This window comes from Geotrypetes seraphini, chromosome 7 (genome assembly GCF_902459505.1).
Source record: "Geotrypetes seraphini chromosome 7, aGeoSer1.1, whole genome shotgun sequence".
In the NCBI taxonomy this organism is placed as follows: Eukaryota; Metazoa; Chordata; class Amphibia; order Gymnophiona; family Dermophiidae; genus Geotrypetes; species Geotrypetes seraphini.
In genome coordinates, this window is record NC_047090.1 from 137,439,499 (window position 1) to 137,463,681 (window position 24,183).

At 46.6% G+C, this 24,183-nt stretch overlaps 1 protein-coding gene across 4 annotated transcripts in view; it reads right to left on the bottom strand.

Moving 5' to 3' along the window:
- DDHD1 (DDHD domain containing 1) overlaps positions 1-24,183 on the bottom strand; it is a 405,278-nt gene that overhangs the window by 75,414 nt on the left and 305,681 nt on the right. For 3 of the 4 annotated variants that reach the window (XM_033952944.1, XM_033952942.1, XM_033952941.1), the window contains one exon: positions 15,772-15,921. The exons of the other annotated variant lie outside the window; for it this stretch is intronic. In XM_033952944.1, the coding sequence (XP_033808835.1) occupies positions 15,772-15,921 (150 nt within the window). The remainder of the gene's footprint in view (positions 1-15,771; positions 15,922-24,183) is intronic. 4 annotated transcript variants of the gene reach the window in all.

Consider the following 24,183-nt stretch of genomic DNA (forward strand, 5'->3'; position numbering starts at 1 on the left):
TGCCAAAGGATCATTCGCACAGAGTTGATCCGCTGCACATAGGCAAACCCGCGAAATAAATTTAAAAAAAAAGACTACGAATTGAAAACAAATCACGAGCAGAAGAGACTGATTTAAACCATGCAGAGAAGCTGCAGGTACAAAACTGAGCATGACAGGAAACTCCCGGGCAGGTAGCCCAAAGGGGGGGGGGGGGACACACCAAGTTTTAGTAGCCATGCAGAAGTTACCAGACATACAAGAACCCTCGAATTCAGCCTCCAGAGGGATTGTACAAGAAGGTACAGAGATGTAAGATGGATGGTGAGCTTAGAGAAAGAAGAAAACATCAAATGGGCAGGAGTAGTGCTGCCTGATTCAGGAAAAAAAATTTCAATTCGATTCAGCCCATTGAATCGATTTTTCAATTCGATTTTCCTGTCCAATTGGGTGTTTTTTCCAAACATCCTGGTGGGTTTATTTTATAGCCTCTTCACCCCCTTTGCCTTCACCTAACCACACTGGCGCTGTGGTGTAAACAAAATAAACAAACAAAAAAGACTTTTTCTCTCTCTGTTAAATCCTAGCTCACGTTTGCGGTCTATCATTAGCTCTGTCAGGATACACGTTTCAAATATGACATTGTAATCACAAAACAGAAAATGTAATTAGTTTTTCTACCTTTTGTTGTCTGGTCATTATTCAGATCTTGTTGGTCCCCCACTCTGGTTGTCTTCTGATAACTTGCTTGCCAGGGTCTCCTTCTTTCTTCTTTCTCCATGCTAACCATCCATCTGCCATCTCTGTCCTCTCCTTCCGTTTCCTTTCCCTTCCCTCTCCTGGAGATCTGGCATCTTTCCTTTTTTTTCGTCTCCATCCATAGATCCACCTTTTCTCAACTATTCTTTCATCTAGCATCTCTCCCTCCTTCTCCACCACCCCAGGGTCCACTATCTCTCCCTTTCTTTTCCCAACTACCCTCTTATCCAGTATCTATATCCCCCCTCCACACCATCCCTTGTGTCCAACTTCTCTCCCTTTCTGTTCCTTCCCTCCCTAAATCCCATTGTCCACCATCTCTCTCCCTCTCCTCTGTTTTTAGACCCATTATTTCTCCCCCAGCCCAAGTCTGGCATATGCACGTCTCTTTGAACTCCCTCCCTTCCGCCATGTAATTCTACACCAGGGCCCCCCCTCCAGGCCTGCCTGTCCCCCCCTGAAGGCCTGTGCCACCATCCCTGAAGGTCTGCCCCCTTGTAGGCCTGCACCCCCCTGCCCAGGCTATCCCACCATGCCCTGCCTAATGTACCCATTTTCTTATTTACTTCTTTTCCCCTTCTTGCTTCTCTACTTCTCCTCTTCACTGTTCTCTTTCTTTCCCTTTCTCTGCTCACTCCATCCCTCTCTCCAAATACTCTTTATCCTCTTTCCAACCCTATATTTCTCTGTCTCCTTTTTCATTTCCATCCTTCATTCAGTACTTTTTCACTCCTTGCCTCCTTCCCCTCAGCTCTCCTCAGGTTGCCTACACTTGATCTCTCTTTTTTTAATCGTGCAGCAGTCTGATGGCAGCAGAAGAAATGCTGTGCTGCTGTGAGTCTAGTCATGGCCTTCCTTCCTCTCCCCGAAGTCTGCCTGCCTTCCCCCAAGCCGACCTGCCACCGATTTGGCCTCCCGCCACTCACCCACTGCCCGCAGCTAGCTGAATCCATTTAGCACACACACCCCTGCTGCTGCCGCAACTCCAAAAGGGTCAGGTGCGTGCAGCGATTGCACCCGCCGGTCCATAAGCCTTCCCCCGACATCAATTCTGACGGAGAGAAGGCTTATGGGCCGGCGGTGTGCAATCGCTGCATGCGCCTGGCTCTTTTGGAGCACAGCAGCGAGTGGAATTAAACTGAGCCGGCGGGCAGGTCGCAAGCAAGCAAGCAGCAACACCACTGCTACTTGTACTCATCGTAGAAGCACATCGGGCCCACCCTTTAATCCGGCCCTGGATGTGTGGGAGGCTAGGGGAGAAGCAGGAAACCAGCACTTCCCTACTGACCCTCCCCCCTCACCCTCTATAGCAGTGGCCGGCCAGCAAGAGGCAGCGCTGCTGCTCCTGCTTTAGGGGGCGAGGGGGGGGGGGTCAGTAAGCGAATCGGGAGGCCGATTTTTTTTTTGTTTTGAATCGATTCGATTCACCCGAAGTGAATCGGTGAATCGATTTGAATTGTGAATCGGGCAGCACTAGGCAGGAGACCCTGGCGAGCGAGTTATCAGAAGACAAAAAGAAACCATAGTCTGGGACCAACATGATTTGAATAATTTGACCAGACAACAAAAGGTAGAAAAAATAAAGTTATTTTATGTTTTGTGATTACAATATGTCAGTTTTGAAATGTGCATCCTGCCAGAGTTGGTTTTAGCGAGCATGAGCTAGGACCCAACAGAGAGAGCAGAAGACTTTTTTATTTTCTTTACACCACAGCACCGGATTGGGTTTGGAGAGGGCAAAGGAGGATGAGGTGGGTGGAAAGGCTACAAAATAAACCCACCAGGACAATTTTAATGACTGATTGGGCAGGAAGAAAGTGAATAATTAAAAAAAAAAAAAAAATTCGATACAATAGGCTGAATCAAATCAAAATTTTTTTTCCTGAATCAGACAGCACTAGTATTCACTACTGAGCAATTTAATGGTTACTGCAAAAAATATGGGAAACTCTTTTGCTTGCAATACAACAAGCATTAGTTGTTATGAAACTACTAGTTTCCAACTAGTACTATACACAAACAGGAGAAGGGCATACTTCTAAAAGATTCCCAGTCTTCTAGGCAACAGAAGAGAAGACAATGAAGAGAGACAAGTGAATCCACTACTTGACTTGCAGCAGAATTTGCCTCAGATCTTACAGAAATGTCTGTGCGTGCTACATATCTGACTCTCTTGAAAAAAAGTTAACCAGCTACTTAATACAGGCATGGTCCGTATAAACAATGCTGATGTTAAAATCTGAGGAATATGCAGCCCTCCAAATTATATACAATAATTATACTGTATATACACACATATGATGGAACATAAAAACTACCCAATATATCAATGACAAACACTTGTATTATATAGTCAATTAATGTTTGCAGATACATTGCAGCCAAGATTGCTCAGCAGTTTCATTACATTGTCAGTTAGTGCTGATAAACCCTCCTAGTTATGTCTACATTACATGTTATTAGACCAAAGATTTTTGAGGCATATTGTCTTATAAGCACCAATCTTATGGGCATCGATTTAACTAAAACATTTTTATGAGCTTTTTTTTGCTTAGGCTTCTGTGTCTATATTCTTATAGGCTATTTTAACACTGTAAATTTTAACACAGGATTTCACTATAGGTGTGCATTATTTCCATATTCACAATGTATCCTCTATTTCCTTTTCTCCTGCCTCTTCCCTCTCTTTTCCTATCCCCTCCCTTCTTTTTCCTTTTGTCTTTTTCCATTTTTCTTGTTTTTATTAGTTCCCCACATTTTAATGTCATTCATTCATAATTCAATTCTGGTTATCTTTATATGTTTTTGTTATCGTATGTGTCAGATGGTTGGCTTAAGATCTAATGATACTATTACACAATTGTAGGTCCACTGGATTACTCATCAAAAATATCAAGTGCCAGCATATTGAAAGATTAGGTTTCTTACCTCTGCTAATCTTCCTTCTTGTAAATCTCCTCTGGAGGCTGAACTAGAGGGTTCTTGTACATCTGATAGCTTCTGCTGCAGGGCAACTAAAAGATGATCCCTCCCCTTTGGGCTACCTGCCCGGGAGCTTCCTGTCTTGCTCAGTTAGTAGAAAAGTTATGTAGACAATAGGAAACAGAAGAAAAGAAAGAGAGGGCATGGGAACTCCCGCTACCAGTCAATTCTGCTCAAGAAATTATTATACGAAAAACTACGGCCAAAAAGGCCAACTGGACTCAAACACATAATGTAAATATTATAAAACTGCAAAACATAGGAAATTTATGGAACGTAGATATGGCCTGAAGGTCAGAAGGGGCACCACCCCAGGAATCCCATCAACCCTTAAACCTTACAAAGGGATATACGCATGTAATGCTTAGTGAGGCTGGTCAAAAACAGAAATGCAGTTACTGAAGAGGGGACCTGCGAATCGGACAAAACAGATGGGCGTGAGTTCAGCCTCCAAAGATTTACAAGAAGGAAGATTAGCAGAGATAAGAAATCTAATCTTTCATTCTTTGGAGGCTGAACTAGAGGAACGTATCAAAGCAGTCCCAAATCTACTGGAGAGGGGGGGGGGGGGGGGGGGCGCCAGAACAGAAAGCCACATCAAGCCAGTGAAGCCTGAAAAAAGAATGAAGGGAAGCCCACGTGGCTGCCTGATAAATCTCCTCAGGCGAGACCGCATGAAATTTAGCCCACGAGGAAGCCATTCCTCTGGTAGAGTGAGCTTTCACCCCAAGGGGAGGCTTTTTCCCTGCCGCTACATAGGCCGCACGAAACCAACGCGAGATGGTAGCCTTGGAAGTAGGCGGACCCCAGGGCCCGCCACAACAAACAGAATGCCGGACAGATGGAAATCATTAGGGGCCTCTAGTCTGATAGGGAGACACAGGGATAGCCCGCTTTCTCATGAAAGCCTGTACATCATATTCACAAATTCCAGCGGAAATTAGTCCCTGGCAGCCAGAGCCGATCAGTGGGACTTAGATGTGGAATGGTTTGAAGACTTATGAGACTTTCCCCGGAACTGCGCTTGTGTTTCTCAAAAGCGCCCTCCTTGCCCAATTTTGTTGTCCCAGACACTGGAATCGCGTCTCCGGCAGAATCGGATGAAAGCAGGGCCTCTCCGGAGGAGGACAGTGCAGAATCCAAGCATGGTTTACACCCCCTGTGGGCTACAGCTGTGAAACTGCAAGCCATACGCCGCATTTACAGCATGAATCCATGCCATCCTGTCCTGAGGTGGCCATCTGTGAAGTTTGGAGCAAAAACCAAGCTTCTAAGTCCAAAAAGTATAATTTTTAAAGAGTTTAAAGAAAATCCAAGATCGCCGCCATGGGTGCCAATTTTGCCTAAAAAATGCCCGTTAAAAATGCAGAAAAACGCAAAAATTGAGATTTTAGGATTTTACAGGTTAGGGGGGAATCAGGGCATGCAGGGAAACCCTCCAAATCCCAATTTGAGCACACCCCACAATCAGCAAACTCTGTGATTCACAGATGCTACAGAGACATGTGCTGCAATGCATTTCAATGGAAGCTAGCAATACACCAATACACAGTGCAAGCATAAGGAGATCAGTACTTCATGAGCTGATTAAACTGGATTTTCAGGTTTTCTGATCGCCTCACCTTCTCTGTCACCTCATATCACGACCATCAGGCCCCTCAGGGAAGACACGTGGCATGGTTCCGATCCCACCCTGAGGGAAGACACGCGGCATGGTTCCGATCCCGGCATACTTCCTCGGAACCTCATCAATCTGTGCTCTACCCCTTTGTGGACAAACCAGGGGAAAGATGGCTCCCAATTCTGGAGATCCGATCCAATCTGCAGGCAGTCCAGAGGGCTTACTGCAGTTTCAGGCTGACAGAGCACCCTCCAGAAGCAGACAAAATTTAAAATGTCTGCAATCTCCCGCCAAAGGATCACTTGCACAGATTTGATCCGCAGCACGTGGACAAACCCGCAAAATAAATAAAAAAAGACTAGGAACTGAAAACAAATCACGAGCAGAATAAACTTATTTCAATCATGCAGTGAAACTGAAGGATCAAAACTGAGAAGGACAGTACGCTCCCGGGCAGGTAGCCAAAAGGGGAGGGATCATTTTTTAGTTGTCCTGCAGCAGAAGTTATCAGACATACAAGAACCCTCTAGTTCATCCTCCAGAGGGATTGCACAAGAATGCCCATTTAGCACAGTTACTTACCATAACAGGTGTTATCCAGGGATAGCAGGCAGATATTCTCTACATGTGGGTGACTTCATCGACGGAGCCCCCTAGCGGACGTTTTCGCAAGCAAACTTGCTTGAAGACCTTCAAGCTTGCGATTGGCCCGCGTGCGTGCCCCTCCCGCCCGATCTAGGGCATGCGTCTCCTCAGCGTGGCCTCAGTTCAGATAGCAAGGGTTGCGAGAATATCTGCCTGCTGTCCCTGGATAACACCTGTTACGGTAAGTAACTGTGCTTTATCCCAGGACAAGCAGGCAGCATATTCTCTACATGTGGGTGACCTCCAAGCTAACCAGAAGGGATGGAGGGAGAGTTGGCAATTTAGGAGAACAGATTTTGCAAAACTGACTGGCCAAAGTGGCCATCACGCCTGGAGAAAGCATCCAGACAGTAGTGAGAGGTGAAAGTGTGAACCGAGGACCAAGTGGCAGCCTTACAGATTTCCTCAATGGGAGTTGAGCATGGGAAAGCAACAGACGCCACCATCGCTCGGACCTTGCGGCCTGTGACTCGACCCGGCCCAAGTGTAACAGAAAGAGATACAAGCGGCCAATCAGTTCGAAATGGTCTGCTTAGAAACAAAGCGACCCAAGCGATTAGGATTGAAAGAGAGAAACAGCTGCGGAGCAGAACGATGAGGAGCGGTGCGCTTCAAGTAGAAGGCCAGCGCACGCTTACAATCAAGAGAATGCAGAGCCGCTTCTCCAGGGTGAGAATGGGGCTTCAGAAAACACACAGGAAGAACAATTGATTGGTTGATGTGAAAATCAGAAACAACCTTAGGCAAGAATTTAGGATGGGTATTGAGAACCACCTTATCATGATGAAAGACAGTGAAAGGTGGGTCCGCTACCAAGGCTTGAAGCTCACTGACCCGACGGGCAGAAGTGAGAGCAATAAGAAACACAACCTTCCAAGTAAGATACTTCAAGTGAGCCTGTGCTAGTGGCTCGAAAGGGGGTTTCATCAAACGAGCAAGGACCACGTTAAGATCCCAAACCACCGGAGGAGGTTTAAGGAGCGGGTGAATGTGGAAAAGGCCTTTCATGAAGCGGGAAACCATAGGATGAACAGAGAAAGGCTTCTCGTCAATCAGCTGATGAAAAGCAGTAATGGTACTAAGGTGGACTCAAACCGAAGAGGACTTGAGTCCAGCGCCAGACAAGTGCAATAGATAATCCAGGACAGCAGATAGGGAGGCAGAGATCGGCTCCAGCTGTCAAGTAGCACACCAGGAAGAAAAGCAGGTCCACTTCTGATGGTAACATTGGCGAGTGGACTCCTTCCGAGACGCCTCCAGGATGTCCAGCACAGGCTGGGAGAACTGGAACGAGGGCATTAAGTCTCGAGGAACCAAGCCGTCAAGTGCAGAGACTGTAGGTTGGGATGAAGCAGTGTACCCCGACTCTGCGTAAGCAGAGAAGGAAAAACAGGCAGAAGAAGAGGCTCCCTGGAGCTGAGTTGCAACAGAAGGGAGAACCACAGCTGTCGGGGCCACCGAAGAGCTATCAGAATCATGGTGGCCCGTGTGGACTTGAGCCTGACAAGAGTCTTCAGAATCAGAGGAAATGGAGGGAATGCATACAGAAACAGGTCCGTCCAATCCAGTAGAAAAGCATCCGCCTCAAGTCTGAGAGGGGTGTAAACCCTGGAGCAGAAGCGGGACAACTTGTGATTGAGGGGGGACGCGAACAGATCGACATCCGGAGTCCCCCAACGAGCAAACACCTGACGCAGAGTCACGGAATGGATGGACCACTCGTGAGGCTGCAGAAGACGACTTAACCTGTCCGCCAGACAATTGTGCTGGCCCTGAATGTAGATCGCATGAAGGAATATGTTGCGGCGGATGGCTCATTCCCAGGGCCGCATCACCTCCTGGCACAGGGACCCCGTGCCCCCTTGTTTGTTGATATAATATATGGCGACCTGGTTGTCTGTACGGATCAGCACCACCCGGTTGTGAAGCAGGTGCCAAAAAGCTTTCAGAGTGAGGAAAATCGCTCGAAGCTCCAGCAGATTGATGTGATAGAGACAGTCGGCACTGGACCACAGACCCTGAGTGTGAAGACCGTCCAGATGAGCCCCCCAAGCATAGGTCGACGAGTCCGTCATGAGGACCTTTTGAGGAGGAGGAATATGAAACAGAAAACCTCTGGAAAGATTGGGAGAGAGCATCCAACAACGGAGAGACCTCTTCAACAAAGGAGTCACGACAATGCGTCGAGAGAGGATCCCGATCCTGGTTCCATTGGGACACAAGAGTCCACTGAGGAATACGAAGGTGAAGTCTGGCAAAAGGAGTAAAGTGAACCGTAGAGGCCATGTGACTGAGAAGGACCATCAGGAGCTGAGCCGGAACCAAGGACAGATGGGCCACCCTCTGGCATAAACGAACAAGGGCCTTCTGACGAGGCCGAGGTAAGAAGGAGCGGAGACGAACCGTGTCCAGGACCGCTCCGATGAACTCTAGAGACTGGGACAGAGGTGAAACTTGGGGAAGTTCACCTCGAAGCCGAGACTCTGAAGGAGCAAGATGGTTTGATTCGTCGCTCGCAGAGCATCTTGGCGAAAGGACGCTTTGACCAACCAGTCGTCGAGGTAGGGAAACACCTGCAGGCCTCAGAGACGCAGGGTCGCAGCTACCACAACCAGGCATTTCATGAAAACCCTCGGAGAAGCTGCCAGGCCGAAGGGAAGAACACAATACTGGAGATGGAGATCCCCCACCCGGAATCTCAGAAACCGGCAGGAGGCCGGGTGAATAGGAATGTGCGTATACGCCTCTTTGAGGTCCAGTGAGCACAGCCAGTCCCCCCTTGTCCAAGAGGGGGTATAGTGTAGGGAGGGTGAGCATTCTGAACCGTTCCCTGACCAGAAACTTGTTCAGAGCATGGAGGTCCAGGATCGGACGCAGATCCCCCGTCTTCTTGGGTACTAGGAAGTACTGGGATTAGAATCCCGTATTCCACTGGTCCGGAGGAACCTCCTCGACCGCCCGAAGGCGAAGATGGGCCCAAGCTTCTCGCAGAAGGAGGGGCAGCTGAGACCGGCCCGAAGGAAACTCTCTTGGAGGAAGGTCCAGGAGAACGTGACTGAAGTGAAGGGAGTACCTCTCCCGGACGATGGAAAGCACACAACTGTCGGTGGTAAGACTTTGCCACTGGTTGTAGAAATGATGGAGACGCCCCCCGATGGGGAGGGGAGAAGTCTCCAGGAGGAAGGGAGCCCAAAGGCTCATACTGGAATTGTCAAAAAGACAGCCCAGGCTTCGCCGGAGCCTGGGCCTTAGCCTGGCGCTGCTGTTGTGGCCGCTTCGAAGGAGGCTGAGAGAATGCAAGAGTAGTTTTCTGGGGATACCTCCGGAGAGAGATTTTGTACTTCTGAGCTGGAGGGGTCTTCAGCTTGAGGCGCACCAGAGAAGCGAAGGACCGTTCGTGTTCCGAGAGGCGCTTGGTGGCTGCCTCTAAGGAATCGTCAAAGAGCTCATTACCCACGCAAGAGAGATTGGCTAGACGATCCTAGAGATTCAGATCCATATCCACAATCCTGAGCCAAGCGAGGTGAAGCATGGTGATGGCAAAAGCTATGACCCTCGAGGACAACTCGAAGGCATCATAGGCTGCCTGAAACATATATAGGCGGAGCTGGGAGAGAGTCTCCTCGAGGAGATGAAACTCCTGACGGCGAGAATCCGGCACGTCCGCCCGGAACGAGTGGAGAGTTTCCACACAGAACCGGAGGTAGGACGTGAAGATAAGGTTATAGTTGAGGACATGGTTCGCCATCACTGAGTTTTGATAAAGACGGCGACCAAACTTGTCCATGGTACGGCTCTCCCGGCCCGGAGGGATGGCTGCGTATACCTTTGAGGGGTTGGATTTCTTCAAGGAAGATTCAACCACCAAGGATTGATGAGAGAGCTGAGAACTTTCAAACCCCTTGACCGGGATCGTCCGGTAACGGGACTTCAATTTGGAGGGAATAGCCGGGACCGCATAAGGGGGTCTCCAGGTTCCAGAGAAAAGTTTGCCTGAGAACCTGATGCAAAGGCAAGCTTAGCGCTTCACAGGGCGGATGAGTAACCCCCATCTCCGCCAGGAATTCCTGGGTATAACGGGACTCCGACTGGAGGTCCAGGTTCAAAGCCTTGCCCATGTCAGCAATGAAACGAGTGAAGGAAGAGTTTTGAGAAGAAGACTCATCTTCAGGAGGGGATCCCGAACGAGATCTTGGGGCAGCAGAGAAGGAGGGAGAAATTTTCCTAGAGTAGCACGCCGGAGCCTTGGGAATGGGAAATCAAGGAGGCTCGGCTAAAGCGCCTCAGGGGCGTCGAGGAATGACCCCTCATAAGATGGGATGGAGAGGACCCCGGAGTCCGAGGGACCCTCACGCGGAGCCTCGGAGAAGAGGGTCAAAGGAAAATTCTTCCACTGGTTTCAAAGAAGACCCTCAGGAGGCAGACCGGTGCCTCGAGGGACAATGCACGGTAGAGTCCAGTTCGAGGACAAGGGTGTGCTTGAAAGGTTTCGCTGTCAGAGACCTGCCCCGAAGAGGCAGGGAGGACCGCAGCCTTTTAGGAGGAGCAAACCTCGACAAAGTAGCGGGTGAAAACCGGGTCCCTGTCACGGGACCCCGGAAAGTCACAGGCCCCGAATCCGGGGACGAAGAATCGCTTGAGGGAATCCTGCGAGTCTTGCACGTGGGGCCCCGAGACACAAGTGAAGTACGCTCAGGCTGGTCAGAAGGGGACCGGGTCGAGACCGAGGTCAGAGGCGTCGAGGCCGGGACCAGTTGGTTCACCACCGAGGAAAGCTGTGAGGTAAGGATAGTCCTCGAACATCAGCACCGAGACCAAGGGAGGTTGGGTCTGAGGTGCAGCAATGCGCTCCTTTGGGGGCGACCTCGAGGAAGAGTATTCCCTACTTGAGGAGGCACACTTTGAATGATGTCTCGATTAGGCTGATGAAGCGGCACTCACAAGAGACTCTGAGGTAGGCTTCTTTGGCGGCACACCTGAGGAGGCAAGAGGAGACTTACCCGAGGCCGGGGTAGTAGGAGGAACCGAGGCCGGGGTCTTCGAGACCGAAGGGGACTTCGATGTCGAGGACTTCAAGGCCGAGGTCTCTGATGCCGACGAAGAGCCCGCGGTTGCAAAGTCGCACAATGTGGACACGACTCAGCGCGGTGCTCCGCACCCAGGCACTCCACACACCAATGATGGGGATCGGTGATGGATATAACCTGGTTGCACTTAGCGCAGCTTTTGAACCCGGAATGAGGCCAGGACATAAGCAAAAGGATGGCTGCGGCTCCGCGAGGCCAAGTAGCCAGAGTAAAACCGAAGGCCTGGTCAAAAAAACACGAAAGAAAAAGAAAGATGCGAGCACAGCAACTTAAACGAAAATAATAAAGAAAGCCGCGGTGCAAGAGGGACAACGAGATCGTGCGCAGCAAGGGAGCAGTGCTTCTGGCTCCGCGGAAAACATTGAACTGATGTCACGCTGAGGAGATGCATACCCTAGGTCGGGCGGGAGGGGCATGCGTGCATGCACGGGCCAATCGCAAGCTTGAAGATCTTAAAGCAAGTTTGCTTGCGAAAACGTCCGCTAGGGGGCTCCGTTGGTGACGTCACCTACATGTAGAGAATATGTTGCCTGCTTGTCCTGGGATAAACATGGTGTTCAGGTAAATCTTACTATTTAGGTTAGTGCTGCCCGATTCATGAAAAAAAAATTTCGATTTTATTCAGCCTATTGCAGGGGTCTCAAAGTCCCTCCTTGAGGGCCGCAATGCAGTCGGGTTTTCAGGATTTCCCCAATGAATATGAGTGAGATTAATGTGCATGCACTGCTTTCAATGCATATTCATTGGGGAAATCCTGAAAACCCGACTGAATTGCGGTCCTCAAGGAAGGACTTTGAGATCCTGGCCTACTGAATCAATTTTTCAATTCGATTTGATTTTCTTGCCCAAGTGGATGTTTTTTTAAAACATCCTGGTGGATTTATTTTATAGCCTCTTCACCCCCTTTGCCTTCTCCTAACCACACTGGCGCTGTGGTGTAAACAAAAACGACTTTTCCTCTCTCTGTTAAATCCTAGCTCACGTTTGCGGTCTAACACCAGCTCTGGCAGGATACACTTTTCAAATCTGACATATTATAATCACAAAACAGAAAATAAAATTATTTTTTCTACCTTTTGTTGTCTGGTCATTATTCAAATCTTGTTGGTCCCAGGCTCTGGTTGTCTTCCGATAACTTGCTTGCCAGGGTCTCCTTCTTTCTTCGTGCTAACCATCAATCTTCTATCTATGTCCTCCCCTGAAGGCCTGCACCCCACCCCTGAAGGCCTGCACCCCCCCCTGAAGGCCTGCCTGTCCCCCCCGAAGGCCTGCACCCCCCCCTGAAAACCTGCCTGTCCCCCCTGAAGGCATGTACCACCCCCCCGAAGAACTGCACCCCCCCCCCCGAAGGACTGCACCTTCCCCCGAAAGCCTGACGTCCCCCCCCGGAAGGCCTGCACTTTCCTCCCTGACCTCCCATGCATCCCTCTACCTAATTCCAGCAGGGATCAGCCTGCAGAAAGGATCGCGGGTACTTTAGCGATCCTTGCAGGTTGCCATAGGCCTCAGGAGCTGTCGTCCCTCTGTTGCGGTCCCGCCCCCTCCTCTGATGTCAGAGGCAGGATCGCGGCAGAGGGAAGACAGCTTCTGAGGCCTATGGCAACCTGCATGGATTGCTAAAGTACCCGCGATGCTTTCTGCAGGCTGCTCCCTGCTGGAATCAGGTAAATGGAGGCATGGGAGGCCAGGGGGGAAGCCGGAAACTGCAGCACTTCACAACTGACCCTCCCCCCTCGCCCTGTAAAGGAGAAGCGGCAGCGGCCGGCCAGCAGGAGGCAGCGCTGCCGATCCTGCTTTAGGGGGCGAGGGTCAGACATGAATCGGGAGGCTGATTTTTTTTGTTTTTGAATCGATTCAAATTGATGCACCCGCAATGAGTTGGTGAATCGATTCAAATCGTGAATTGGGCAGCACTAATTTAGGCATTTAAAGGTGTACAGTATTTTGATTTGCGTGTATTTTATTATTCAGGTTTTTATTTTTTATGTATTTCTTTGTAATTTCACAAATATGTTTTTTATATACTTAATTTTATATACTCATAAGTTGCGATATTTCAGCTTTGCAATTATATTAATTTTTGATTTATGGTTTATATATTTTATCTTTTTAAATTTTTAAAAAAAGACTTTCACAAAAAAGATGTATAATGTCTGATGGATATCAACAAAATCATAATATGCAATTTGAAAAAAACAGAGGAAAAAGCCTCAGACTGAGGCCCTCCTACCGCCACAAAAGGTGGTTAAGTGTTAACCTCATTGGCAAAAAATCTCTATTTCATTGCAGACAGATAAAAGCCTTATACGGTGTTGTTTGTGCTATTTGTGCTTAAAGATAGAAGAAAATATAACTTTTTACTTTTCTGTTTGATCGGTACACCAACGGTGGGCAGTGTTTCACAAGTCTGCTGCCTCAGGGTGTAACGTATCCGATCGAACTTTAAATGGGATGCCAAACTCGATAAGGCAGATTTATTTTGCAGGGTGGTTTACTCGTTACCCAGTTATTTAAGCACTGGCTTCTAACTAGCTAATTTACCCCAAAACCATAGTACAATTTTTAGTGCCGGCCACAGTGGTAACAGCTCTGATGTGCAATGGAATTCTATGAGCTGTTTCCGCCATGGCCAGCACTAAAAACCGCACTACGATTTTGTAAAAAAAAAAAAAAAAGGTAGGGTGGGGGTTATTGTGCTAAAGAAAATGGGGTTCACTTACTATTTCACACTTTTTATTCTGACTTTGGAGATTGTGGCTCAAGAATCCGAAAATTATTTAATTTACATATTAAGAAAAAAAATCTTGTTTCAATTAAACAAGTGTACTGTATTTTCGCGGATATAACGCGCACCCGTGTAAAACACGCACACGGGTATAGCGCGCAGAAATCACGATGACATGTACAAAAACTTTTGTATACCGCGCTCACGGGTATACCGCGCATGATGCCCGACGCTCCTTTCGCCCGCCCTGACTTTCCGTGCGCTGTCCCGACTCTCCGTTCACCCCCCCTGACTTCCGTGCACTGCCCTGACTTTCCGTGCGCTGTCCCGACTCTCCGTTCACCCCCCCTGACTTTCCGTGCACTGTCCTCCCTTGAAGACTGTCCCCCCTTGAAGGTCTGTCCCCATCCTGAAAGCCTGATGCCCCCCCCGACGTCCGATACATCCCCCCCCCCGGCAGGACCACTCGCACCCTCACCCCGAAGGACCGCCGACTCCCCAACAATATCGGGCCAGGAGGGAGCCCAAACCCTCCTGGCCACGGCGACCCCCTAACCCCACCCCGCACTACATTACGGGCAGGAGGGATCCCAGGCCCTCCTGCCCTCGACGCAAACCCCCTCCCCCCAACGACCGCCCCCCCCCAAGAACCTCCGCCCGTCCCCCAGCCGACCCGCGACCCCCCTGGCCGACCCCCACGACACCCCCACCCGCCTTCCCCGTACCTTTGTGTAGTTGGGCCAGAAGGGAGCCCAAACCCTCCTGGCCACGGCGACCCCCTAACCCCACCCCGCACTACATTACGGGCAGGAGGGATCCCAGGCCCTCCTGCCCTCGACGCAAACCCCCCTCCCCCCCCAACGACCGCCCCCCCCAAGAACCTCCGACTGCCCCCCCAGCCGACCCGCGACCCCCCTGGCCGACCCCCACACCCCCCTTCCCCGTACCTTTGGTAGTTGGCCGGACAGACGGGAGCCAAACCCGCCTGTCCGGCAGGCAGCCAACGAAGGAATGAGGCCGGATTGGCCCATCCGTCCTAAAGCTCCGCCTACTGGTGGGGCCTAAGGCGCGTGGGCCAATCAGAATAGGCCCTGGAGCCTTAGGTCCCACCTGGGGGCGCGGCCTGAGACACATGGTCGGGTTGGGCCCATGTGCCTCAGGCCGCGCCCCCAGGTGGGACCTAAGGATCCAGGGCGGATGGGCCAATCCGGCCTCATTCCTTCGTTGGCTGCCTGCCGGACAGGCGGGTTTGGCTCCCGTCTGTCCGGCCAACTACCAAAGGTACGGGGAAGGGGGGTGGGGGGGTCGTGGGGGTCGGCCAGGGGGGGTCGCGGGTCGGCTGGGGGGGGGGTCGGAGGTTCTTGGGGGGGGCGGTCGTTGGGGGGGAGGGGGGTTTGCGTCGAGGGCAGGAGGGCCTGGGATCCCTCCTGCCCGTAATGTAGTGCGGGGTGGGGTTAGGGGGTCGCCGTGGCCAGGAGGGTTTGGGCTCCCTTCTTGCCCGATATTGTCGGCAGTCCTTCGGGGTGGGGGTGCGAGTGGTCCTGCCGGGGGGGGGGGATGTATCGGACGTCGGGGAGTCGGCCGGGCAAGAGGGCTTGGGCTCCCTCTTGCTCCGATCGTGGATGCGGGTGCGGGTGGGAGCGCGTGCGAGCGGTCGTTCGGGGTGGGGGTGCGAGCGGTCCTGCTGGGGGGGTGAATCGAGCGTCGGGCGGGGTGGGAACTATGTTTAAAAACTTTTGTATACCGCGCTCAGGCATATAACGCGTGAGGGGTATGCGCGGTAGGTAAAAACGCGTATAACGCGCGCGTTATATCCGCGAAAATACGGTATATCATGGTAAGATCTTGTAAATTATTATAATTCTTGGGATTCACAATCTTTATTGGTGCTGTATTCCTTGTAAAACATATTAGCTTTTTAACTTCTAGAACTGTTATAAGCAGTAAACAGAATATCTAGAACAGCTACTTACCACAGGGTCTGTGGGGTGAAAAAGGTTGAAAAATCTTTTACAAATAACTTTCGGAAGAATATGATCTTGACTTCCACTATGTCCTGGATGGATGCCACGTAGTGCCAAAAATACTGCTAATGGTGATCCCATACAGAAGAAATTCTCAACCTAAAGAAAAAACAATGTAGTTTCCTATACATCTTACCTTCCTAGATTTCCCTTTTAGTATTCTGATCATACTTCAGAACTATCCAGGTACAGAAGATATTCAAAGTTAAAATAATCACACAGGCACTTTCTAAACTTATCAGATATGTTGACAGAGAGACAATAGAATTATTTCACTCTAACACACCAATTCCCTCAAAATCACCACTGCAATGTTATAATGCATGATTCACTTTTATGCTCAGGCAATGTCACCTTTTGCTTGGACCTGCATGTGATTTGATGAAGAGAGTATTAGCTCCTAAAAACAAGCTAAAATATGTATTAATTTAATTAAATTAAAAAGGTAACAATCTATTTAATCACTGACTTTTTGTTGTGCACTGAAGTAAACATGGTAACCACATATTTTGATTACTATAAGATGAAACTATTAAATATTATGGCATATTAGTCCCAAGCACTTTATCCTCTTTTTGTTTGCATTGAAATAGCCTTTCTGATTCAGACTTATCAAATTTGTAAGTTGAAAGATACAAAAATAAGGCAACAGGGAGACAAGATGTCGTTGCACTAATGACGCTGTGCTTTAGCTTTCTGCCGTGTGGCCTTATGCTGCCCGCTTTTGATATATTTTCCTATGCGGAAGAGGAAAGGGAGGACTGCAGTTGCTACCCGGCAGCCAGAGTGTCCTTCGTTGCGGCAGGCTGTGATCACAGTATTCGTTTCATCTTCTGATTGAGGTGCTCTAGCGCAGCTGAATATGGGAGCAAGATCTCACTCAGCCCCGCGGTCCTGTGCCTCCCCAGCAGCCTTGAGATGCAAGGACTTTGGAGACTCTGCGGGATACAGATATGGCATTGTCTGTGGAGTCTGAGGGCATGCTGAGTCCTTTTGCAGAGGTCACAGCTTTGTCATTTGCTGAAGGAGAGGGAGGGAACACCTGTTATTCCACCCCTGATTAAACCTGCAGAGCTAACTTGGATTCAATATGGACAACATTGGCCTCTCTTCATAAGGTATGTGCTGGAATCTCACCCCTTATACACACACATTCTTATAGGTTACAGAAAAGTAAAGAAGATATTAAAACAATTTAAGATTAAGGATTTGGATCAGAACTTTCAAAAGGTCCAAACTGTCCAATCTACTATGTTACAGGACAAAATTGTGATGCAATGGAAAATTGAGAATTTTGAGAACTTTACTCTATAAATGAATCTTTGACTTTTAAATTTTCCTAAACTTCTCACTTCTCTGCCCTGGGACTTATTTTATAAGTTCTTAAAAGAGGTTTTTTAAGTATCCAGAAGAGGGTCTTCCACCTCTTTAGAAGGTATATTTTTTTGCCAAATCCTATAAAACGTTCTAGTCCCACGGTCAATGACTGTCGTGGATGTATCAGCTGGCAGTTTGAACCTTATTAAAATTATGGAATCCTCTGTAGAAAAAGTTATCTTGAGGTCAATATTGATAGTACATAAGAACATAAGCATCGCCTCTGCCGAGTCAGACCACAGGTCCATCATGCCCAGCAGTCCGCTCCCGCGGCGGCCCCCCAGGTCAATGACCTGTAAGTTGTCTATTATTTAAGACATTTTGCCTGTATAGTATCCCTCTAATTATACCCTTCAATCCCCTTTTCCTTCAAGAACTCGTCCAATCCCATTTTGAAACCCAAAATCGTACTCTGCTCTACCACCTCTTCTGGAAGTGAGTTCCAGGTGTCCACCATCCTCTGAGTGAAGAAGAACTTCCTAGCATTTGTTCTGAATCTGTCTCCCTTCAATTTTTTTGAGTGCCCTCTAGTTTTTGTTGCCCCCGCCAGTCTGAAGAATCTGTCCCTCTCTACCTTCTCTATACCCTTCATAATCTTGTATCATATCCCCTCTAAGTCTCCGCTTTTCCAGTGAAAAGAGTCCCAGCTTCTCCAGCCTCCACCATATGAAAGGTTTTCCATGCCCTTTATCATTTTTGTAGCTGTTCTTTGGACCCTCTTGAGTATCGCCATATCCTTCTTAAGGTACAGCGACCAGTATTGAACGCAGTACTCCAGATGTGGTCGCACCATTGCCCTATACAGCGGGAGGATAACCTCCTTGGTTCCTTTTTTGATAATACCCAACATTCTGTTTGCCTTTTTTGAGGCCGCTGCGCATTGTGCCGCGGTTTCATTCTTTTATCCACCAGAACCCCCAAGTCTTTTTCTAGGTTGCCTTCCCCCAATATCGTCCCCCTCATTGTGTATTTGTACATCGGGTTTCCTTTCCCTATGTGCATTATTTTACATTTCTCTACATTGAAGCTCATCTGCCATTTATTTGCCCACTCACTCAGTTTGTTCAGGTCCCTTTGAAGTTCTTTACATTCCTCAACAGATCTAACCGTACCGGAGAGTTTTGTGTCATCCGCAAATTTTATAACTTCGCACTTCGTCCCTGTTTCCAGGTCATTAATGAATATATTGAACAGCAGTGGTCCCAGCACTGACCCTTGCGGGACGCCACTCGTGACTCCTTTCCAGTCAGAATAGTGTCCCTTTACTCCTACCCTCTGTTTCCTGTTCGCCAGCCAGTTTCTGATCCATCCGTGTATGTCCCCTTCTACCCCATGGTTCCACAGTTTCCTTTGTAGGCGCTCGTGAGGTACCTTGTCGAAGGCTTTCTGGAAGTCCAGGTATACTATGTCTATGGGGTCACCTTTGTCCAATTGTTCACTTATCCCCTCAAAGAAGTGCAGTAGGTTAATTTGGCATGATCTTCCATTACAGAAACCATGCTGGCTTGCTCTCATCAGCTTATTTCTTTCTATATGCTCATTGATACTGTTCTTGATTAATGATTCGGCCATCTTCCCCGGAACTAAGGTTAAGCTGACCGGTCTATAATTCCCTGGGTCGCCTCTGGATCCTTTCTTGAAGATAGGTGTAACATTTGCTATCCTCCAGTCTTCCGGGATTACCCCTGTTTTCAAGGATAGGTTGCAAATCTGCTGTAGTAACTCCGCTATTTCGTCTCTAAACTCCTTTAGTATTCTCGGGTGGATTCTGTCTGGGCCCAGAGATTTGTCAGTTTTTAGCCTATCTATCTGTTTGAGTACGTCTTCGAGGTTTACCTCCAAGCACGATAATTTTTCCTCTTGATCCCCCTTGAAGGATTTTTCCGGTTCTGGCACGTTGGATGACCTTTTTTGTGAAGACCGACGAGAAGAACGTATTTAATCTGTCTGCCACCAACTTTTCCTTCACTATCGCTCCCTTCCTGTCTCCCTCATCCAGGGGTCCCACCTCCTCCCTCGCCGGTTGTTTTCCTTTCACGTATCGGAAGAATGGTTTAAAATTCCGTGCCTCCTTGGCAAGTCTCTCTTCATACTCTTTCTTTGCCGTTCGGACCATGCGGTGACATTCTTTTTGATGCTTCCTGTTCTCTTTCCTCGATTTTATCCTTTTTCCATGTCCTGAAAGATTTTTTCTTATCTCCTATCACTTTCTTAACTTCATTGGTTAACCATGCTGGGTCTTTTGCTCAATTCTTTCTGCATCCTTTTCTAAATCTGGGTCCTTGAATAAAGTCCAGGCTTGCTCCACTGTCTGTGCCTTTCTGGAACTGTCCCTGAGTTTTCTCTTTACTATTTGTCTCATGGCATCATAGTTTCCTTTCCTGAAATTGAACGTTGTTGCAATGGTTCTCCTCCCCTGTGGCATACCTATTTCCACTTTGAATTGGATCATGTTGTGATCGCTGTTTCCTAATGGTCCCACTACTTCCACTTCTTGGGCAGGTCCTCTCAGCCCGTTGAGGATTAAATCCAGAATAGCTGTCCATCTCGTTGGTTCCTTGACAAGCTGTTCCAAGTAGCAGTCCCTTACAGCCTCTAGGAACTTCGATTCCTTTGAACACTTTGAAACTCCATGGCTCCAGTCTATCCCAGGATAGTTGAAATCTCCCATAACTATGGTGTTTGCGTTTTTACATTTCGCCTCAACTCGGCTCTCAGTTCTTCATCCTTTGCTTCTGTTTGCCCAGGTGGGCAGTAATACAGTATCGTTTGTATTTCAACAAGATAAAGAGGCATGTATGAGACTTTTCGTTAAAATGAAAGAAACAAATTTTTTGGCTTGCAAGATTTCTATATTTCCTGATATTTCTAAGTGGACTCAGCCGAGGGAAAAAAGATTTTTTGTCATTAAAAGAGTATGTTATTACCTTGGGGGACAAGATTTCAATTACGATATCCTTGTAAATGTTTAGTATTTTTAAAGTATAATTTATACGTATTGTGAAATATAGTTAAAAGCAGAGGCTCATTCAAACTGCATCCGACAGAGGCATTGACATCACTGAAAACATGTAGAAAATCATAACGATAATAAGAATACGGAGAAAAATAAACCTCAATTGTGGGAGGTTGGGACTACACAAGTACCCAGCCCTCAACACATCATCACAGGTTTATAAAAAAACTCCGTTTACGATTATATAGACAAAATTTTCATTCATTCAGGATCACTTTTTTTCAAATTATTTTTAAAAAATTTCAATATAGATAAGGCAACTGTCCGAATGTCGAAATTTACTGATAAGAACCCCAAACTTAACTAGATTAGTAATGAAGGCTACAGCTCAATTTCATTTGTGCAAGAATTTTCAGAGGCACAAGATGTAACAAAACCACACTTAAGGGAACAAAACACTCATCTGAAGAGGTGAAAAATTCCAGGGAGACTATCCGCTCCAAATCCCGACAGAAAAGACTTTCTGTTTCGCCTCAACTGGCTACTTCAGGGGATATCTGCCATCTTCAGGCGTCTCCTTCTTTCCTGCAATCTCTACAATCTGAACATAAAAGTTGTATTAATACCCGGAAGTTAACAGCGCCCATAGTAGCTCACTGTATTCAGTGCAACCATAGATTTGAAAATCTGAAATGTTGGGTGATTGAAAAACTGCCCCTGTCTCAAAGGAGAGGAGATATCAGAAGAATATTATGGCAGAAAGAACAACGTTGGATCAACAGGTTACAAACGATAGAACCATTGGGGCTGAATACAACTTATGAGTGGCAACCGTTTCTTTGAATCGGAAAATTTTCTTTAATGACAGCTGACAAGGTGGTTTACATAATTGCCGATGTTTGGCCTATCACGCATCACGTTTTGTGATGACGTCACGACGCCCAGTTCGTTTGATATTCGAACTGGGCGCGTCTCACAGTCCCAACTCCATTTTGAGAAGAGCCAGCGTTTGTAGAGATTGCAGGAAAGAAGGAGACGCCTGAAGATGGCAGATATCCCCTGAAGTAGCCAGTTGAGGCGAAACAGAAAGTCTTTTCTGTCGGGATTTGGAGCGGATAGTCTCCCTGGAATTTTTCACCTCTTCAGATGAGTGTTTTGTTCCCTTAAGTGTGGTTTTGTTACATCTTGTGCCTCTGAAAATTCTTGCACAAATGAAATTGAGCTGTAGCCTTCATTACTAATCTAGTTAAGTTTGGGGTTCTTATCAGTAAATTTCGACATTCGGACAGTTGCCTTATCTATATTGAAATTTTTTAAAAATAATTTGAAAAAAAGTGATCCTGAATGAATGAAAATTTTGTCTATATAATCGTAAACGGAGTTTTTTTATAAACCTGTGATGATGTGTTGAGGGCTGGGTACTTGTGTAGTCCCAACCTCCCACAATTGAGGTTTATTTTTCTCCGTATTCTTATTATCGTTATGATTTTCTACATGTTTTCAGTGATGTCAATGCCTCTGTCGGATGCAGTTTGAATGAGCCTCTGCTTTTAACTATATTTCACAATACGTATAAATTATACATATATTGATTATTACGATTGTATTCCAGAAAAATTGCTAGTAGTATTTTTAAAGAACATTCCTATATATTTCTTAACCTTCTCAATTGCAATTTCTTCTTGAAGGTAAAGGTGTTATAATATTTAGTCCTAATTGATGTATCTCAGGTTATTATAAGTAAAACGACTTATGTTGCTATTCCTATATATTGTACTTCTAAATCTTTCCTCATAGACTTTGAATAGTTGCTCCCTTATGTGGACTATTCAAAGTTAATTGAACTTAATTGAGATTTTATGTTCTTGTTAGTATTAAGGGGAACTATTATGTTTTGACTCTGTTTTTCCTATTTAATGATAATTTTCTTTGATGTAGATCATAAATGAAAAAAATAAGGCAACTGGTTCTAACAGTTAAGAAATGGGAACATCTAAGAGCAAAATACTAAGCAATTTTCTCACACACAAAATGAGAGAAAATCTTTAAAATAGGCCCCTTATATTACCTATTATCTGCACAGCTAGCTAACGGAAGATTAGGTTTGTACTTTGATAATCTTTTCTCCAGTTGAAAAGCACATGAGTCCTGAACCTGTGGGTGGTGCATCTTCACCTACAAGGGATGCAGAAGGTATAATCTTACATTTTCAACTCCACCTCCCTGCATCACAGGGCACTGCTCTCAGTTTGAACCAAAACACAAGGGCACTCTCCTCAGTCTGTCTGTTTTTTTAATCTTTATTTTTATTGATTTATAATACATCACAAGTAATACACTTGTTTCAGAAATACAGAACATAAATTTATCAAAGAAAAAAACACTATAAGAGTAGCATTCGAATTTCTTTCTTAGACCACAATTAAAGAGGGAAATCCATTAAATTCCATGGAGAGAATAAATAGGAAAATTAATTAATTATTAGGAAGGCTGACTATGCTTAACAATCCCACAAATTCTTTAAATCCAGCTGATCATCTAAATTGTTTTCCCCTTAAATTGTTATCTTTTATCTTTCAAATTGTAGTTCCTGCCTATTATCCTCGTTTCCACCTGTTATGGCTTTATGTCTCCAAAAGTGTGTTGCCCCCTGTCTTTTTAAATTTGTATTTTAACTATTGTTTTCTTTTATGATTTTGTACACTTCCTAGAAGGCTGATTAGGCGGTATAAAAAATTTTAATTAAACTTGAAACTTGTCTAGAAAGGCTTTCAATTGTGATGGTAAAAAGAAAGTATACTTAATCCCCAGATAGCGAACCAAACATTTACAAGGGTATGCTAAAAGATAAGAGGCCCCCAATCTTTTTGTTTCATCACGCATAGAAATAAATTATTTTCTGTGGTCTTGTGTTATCTTGGATATATCCGGATAAATCCAAATTCTTTGTCCAGAAAAATCTTGATGTGAATTCCGAAAGTAAAGTTTCATTATATGGTTCAAATCTTGTTCAAATACAAAGGAGACTAAAAGTATCCCCCTTTCCTTAACATCGGAAAGGGATTCCTCCAAGATTGCAGTCAAATTTTTTTGTACTATCAAATTTCCTTCTTTATCAGCTTTAGTCATAATAGCTAGAATATAGTATATTTTATTAAAAGGAGGACTAGCTTGTTGAGAAATTTGTGAGTATCTCCATTAGGTTTTTTTTAAGTAATCATAGGGGTCCTTCCAAGGTCCACAAATGGTTTTTAATGCAGCAATGAGTAAAGAATCAGCAATACAGCACCAAAATAATTTAAAGCAGAATTGAGAGAAGCACTTTTCTGGACAATGGTTGCATAAGAAAAATGTGCCAAAACTGAACTGAAAATCCCAAAACAAACTCAGCAAGTACTTCACTTTGTACTAAACACAATTGGTGGCATAACCATGAGAGGGAGCTGGGCCTCCCACTTTGAGCTTAGCCCCCCTCAAAATGAACATTTCCCTTGCTGTAGCTGGTGGACATTTTGGTTTTCCATCATCTTAGTCCAAGTTTCTGGGGGAGAGGGAGGGGATCCCTGTGGGAGTCCTATGAGCCAAGGGGGGATCCTCGCGGGAGTCCCATAGACCTGAGGGAATCCCTACGGGATTACCGCAATCCCCATGCAGACCTCTTCTTTCAACTCGCTCCCCTTGTTTTCCAGGGCCTACTCTTCAACTGGATCCAATCAATGCTGAACAAGGGAACATTCCCAGAGAACAAAGGGCATATCATGATAACCCCCATTACCAAGAATAAGAAGGAACCTATTTCTTCTGCCTCTAACTACTGACCCATCACCTCTATCCCTTTCTTTGTGAAACTACTGGAAGGACTAGTGTACCTCCAATTGCTTACCAACTAGAAGAGCACGATATTCTTCATGACTCCCAATCTGGCTTTCGGCCACTATTCAGCACAGAGACAGTTCTAGCCTCACTAATGAATGACATCTAACAACTCTTCAGCAGAAGACAAAGCACTCTCATACTAAAATTCGAAC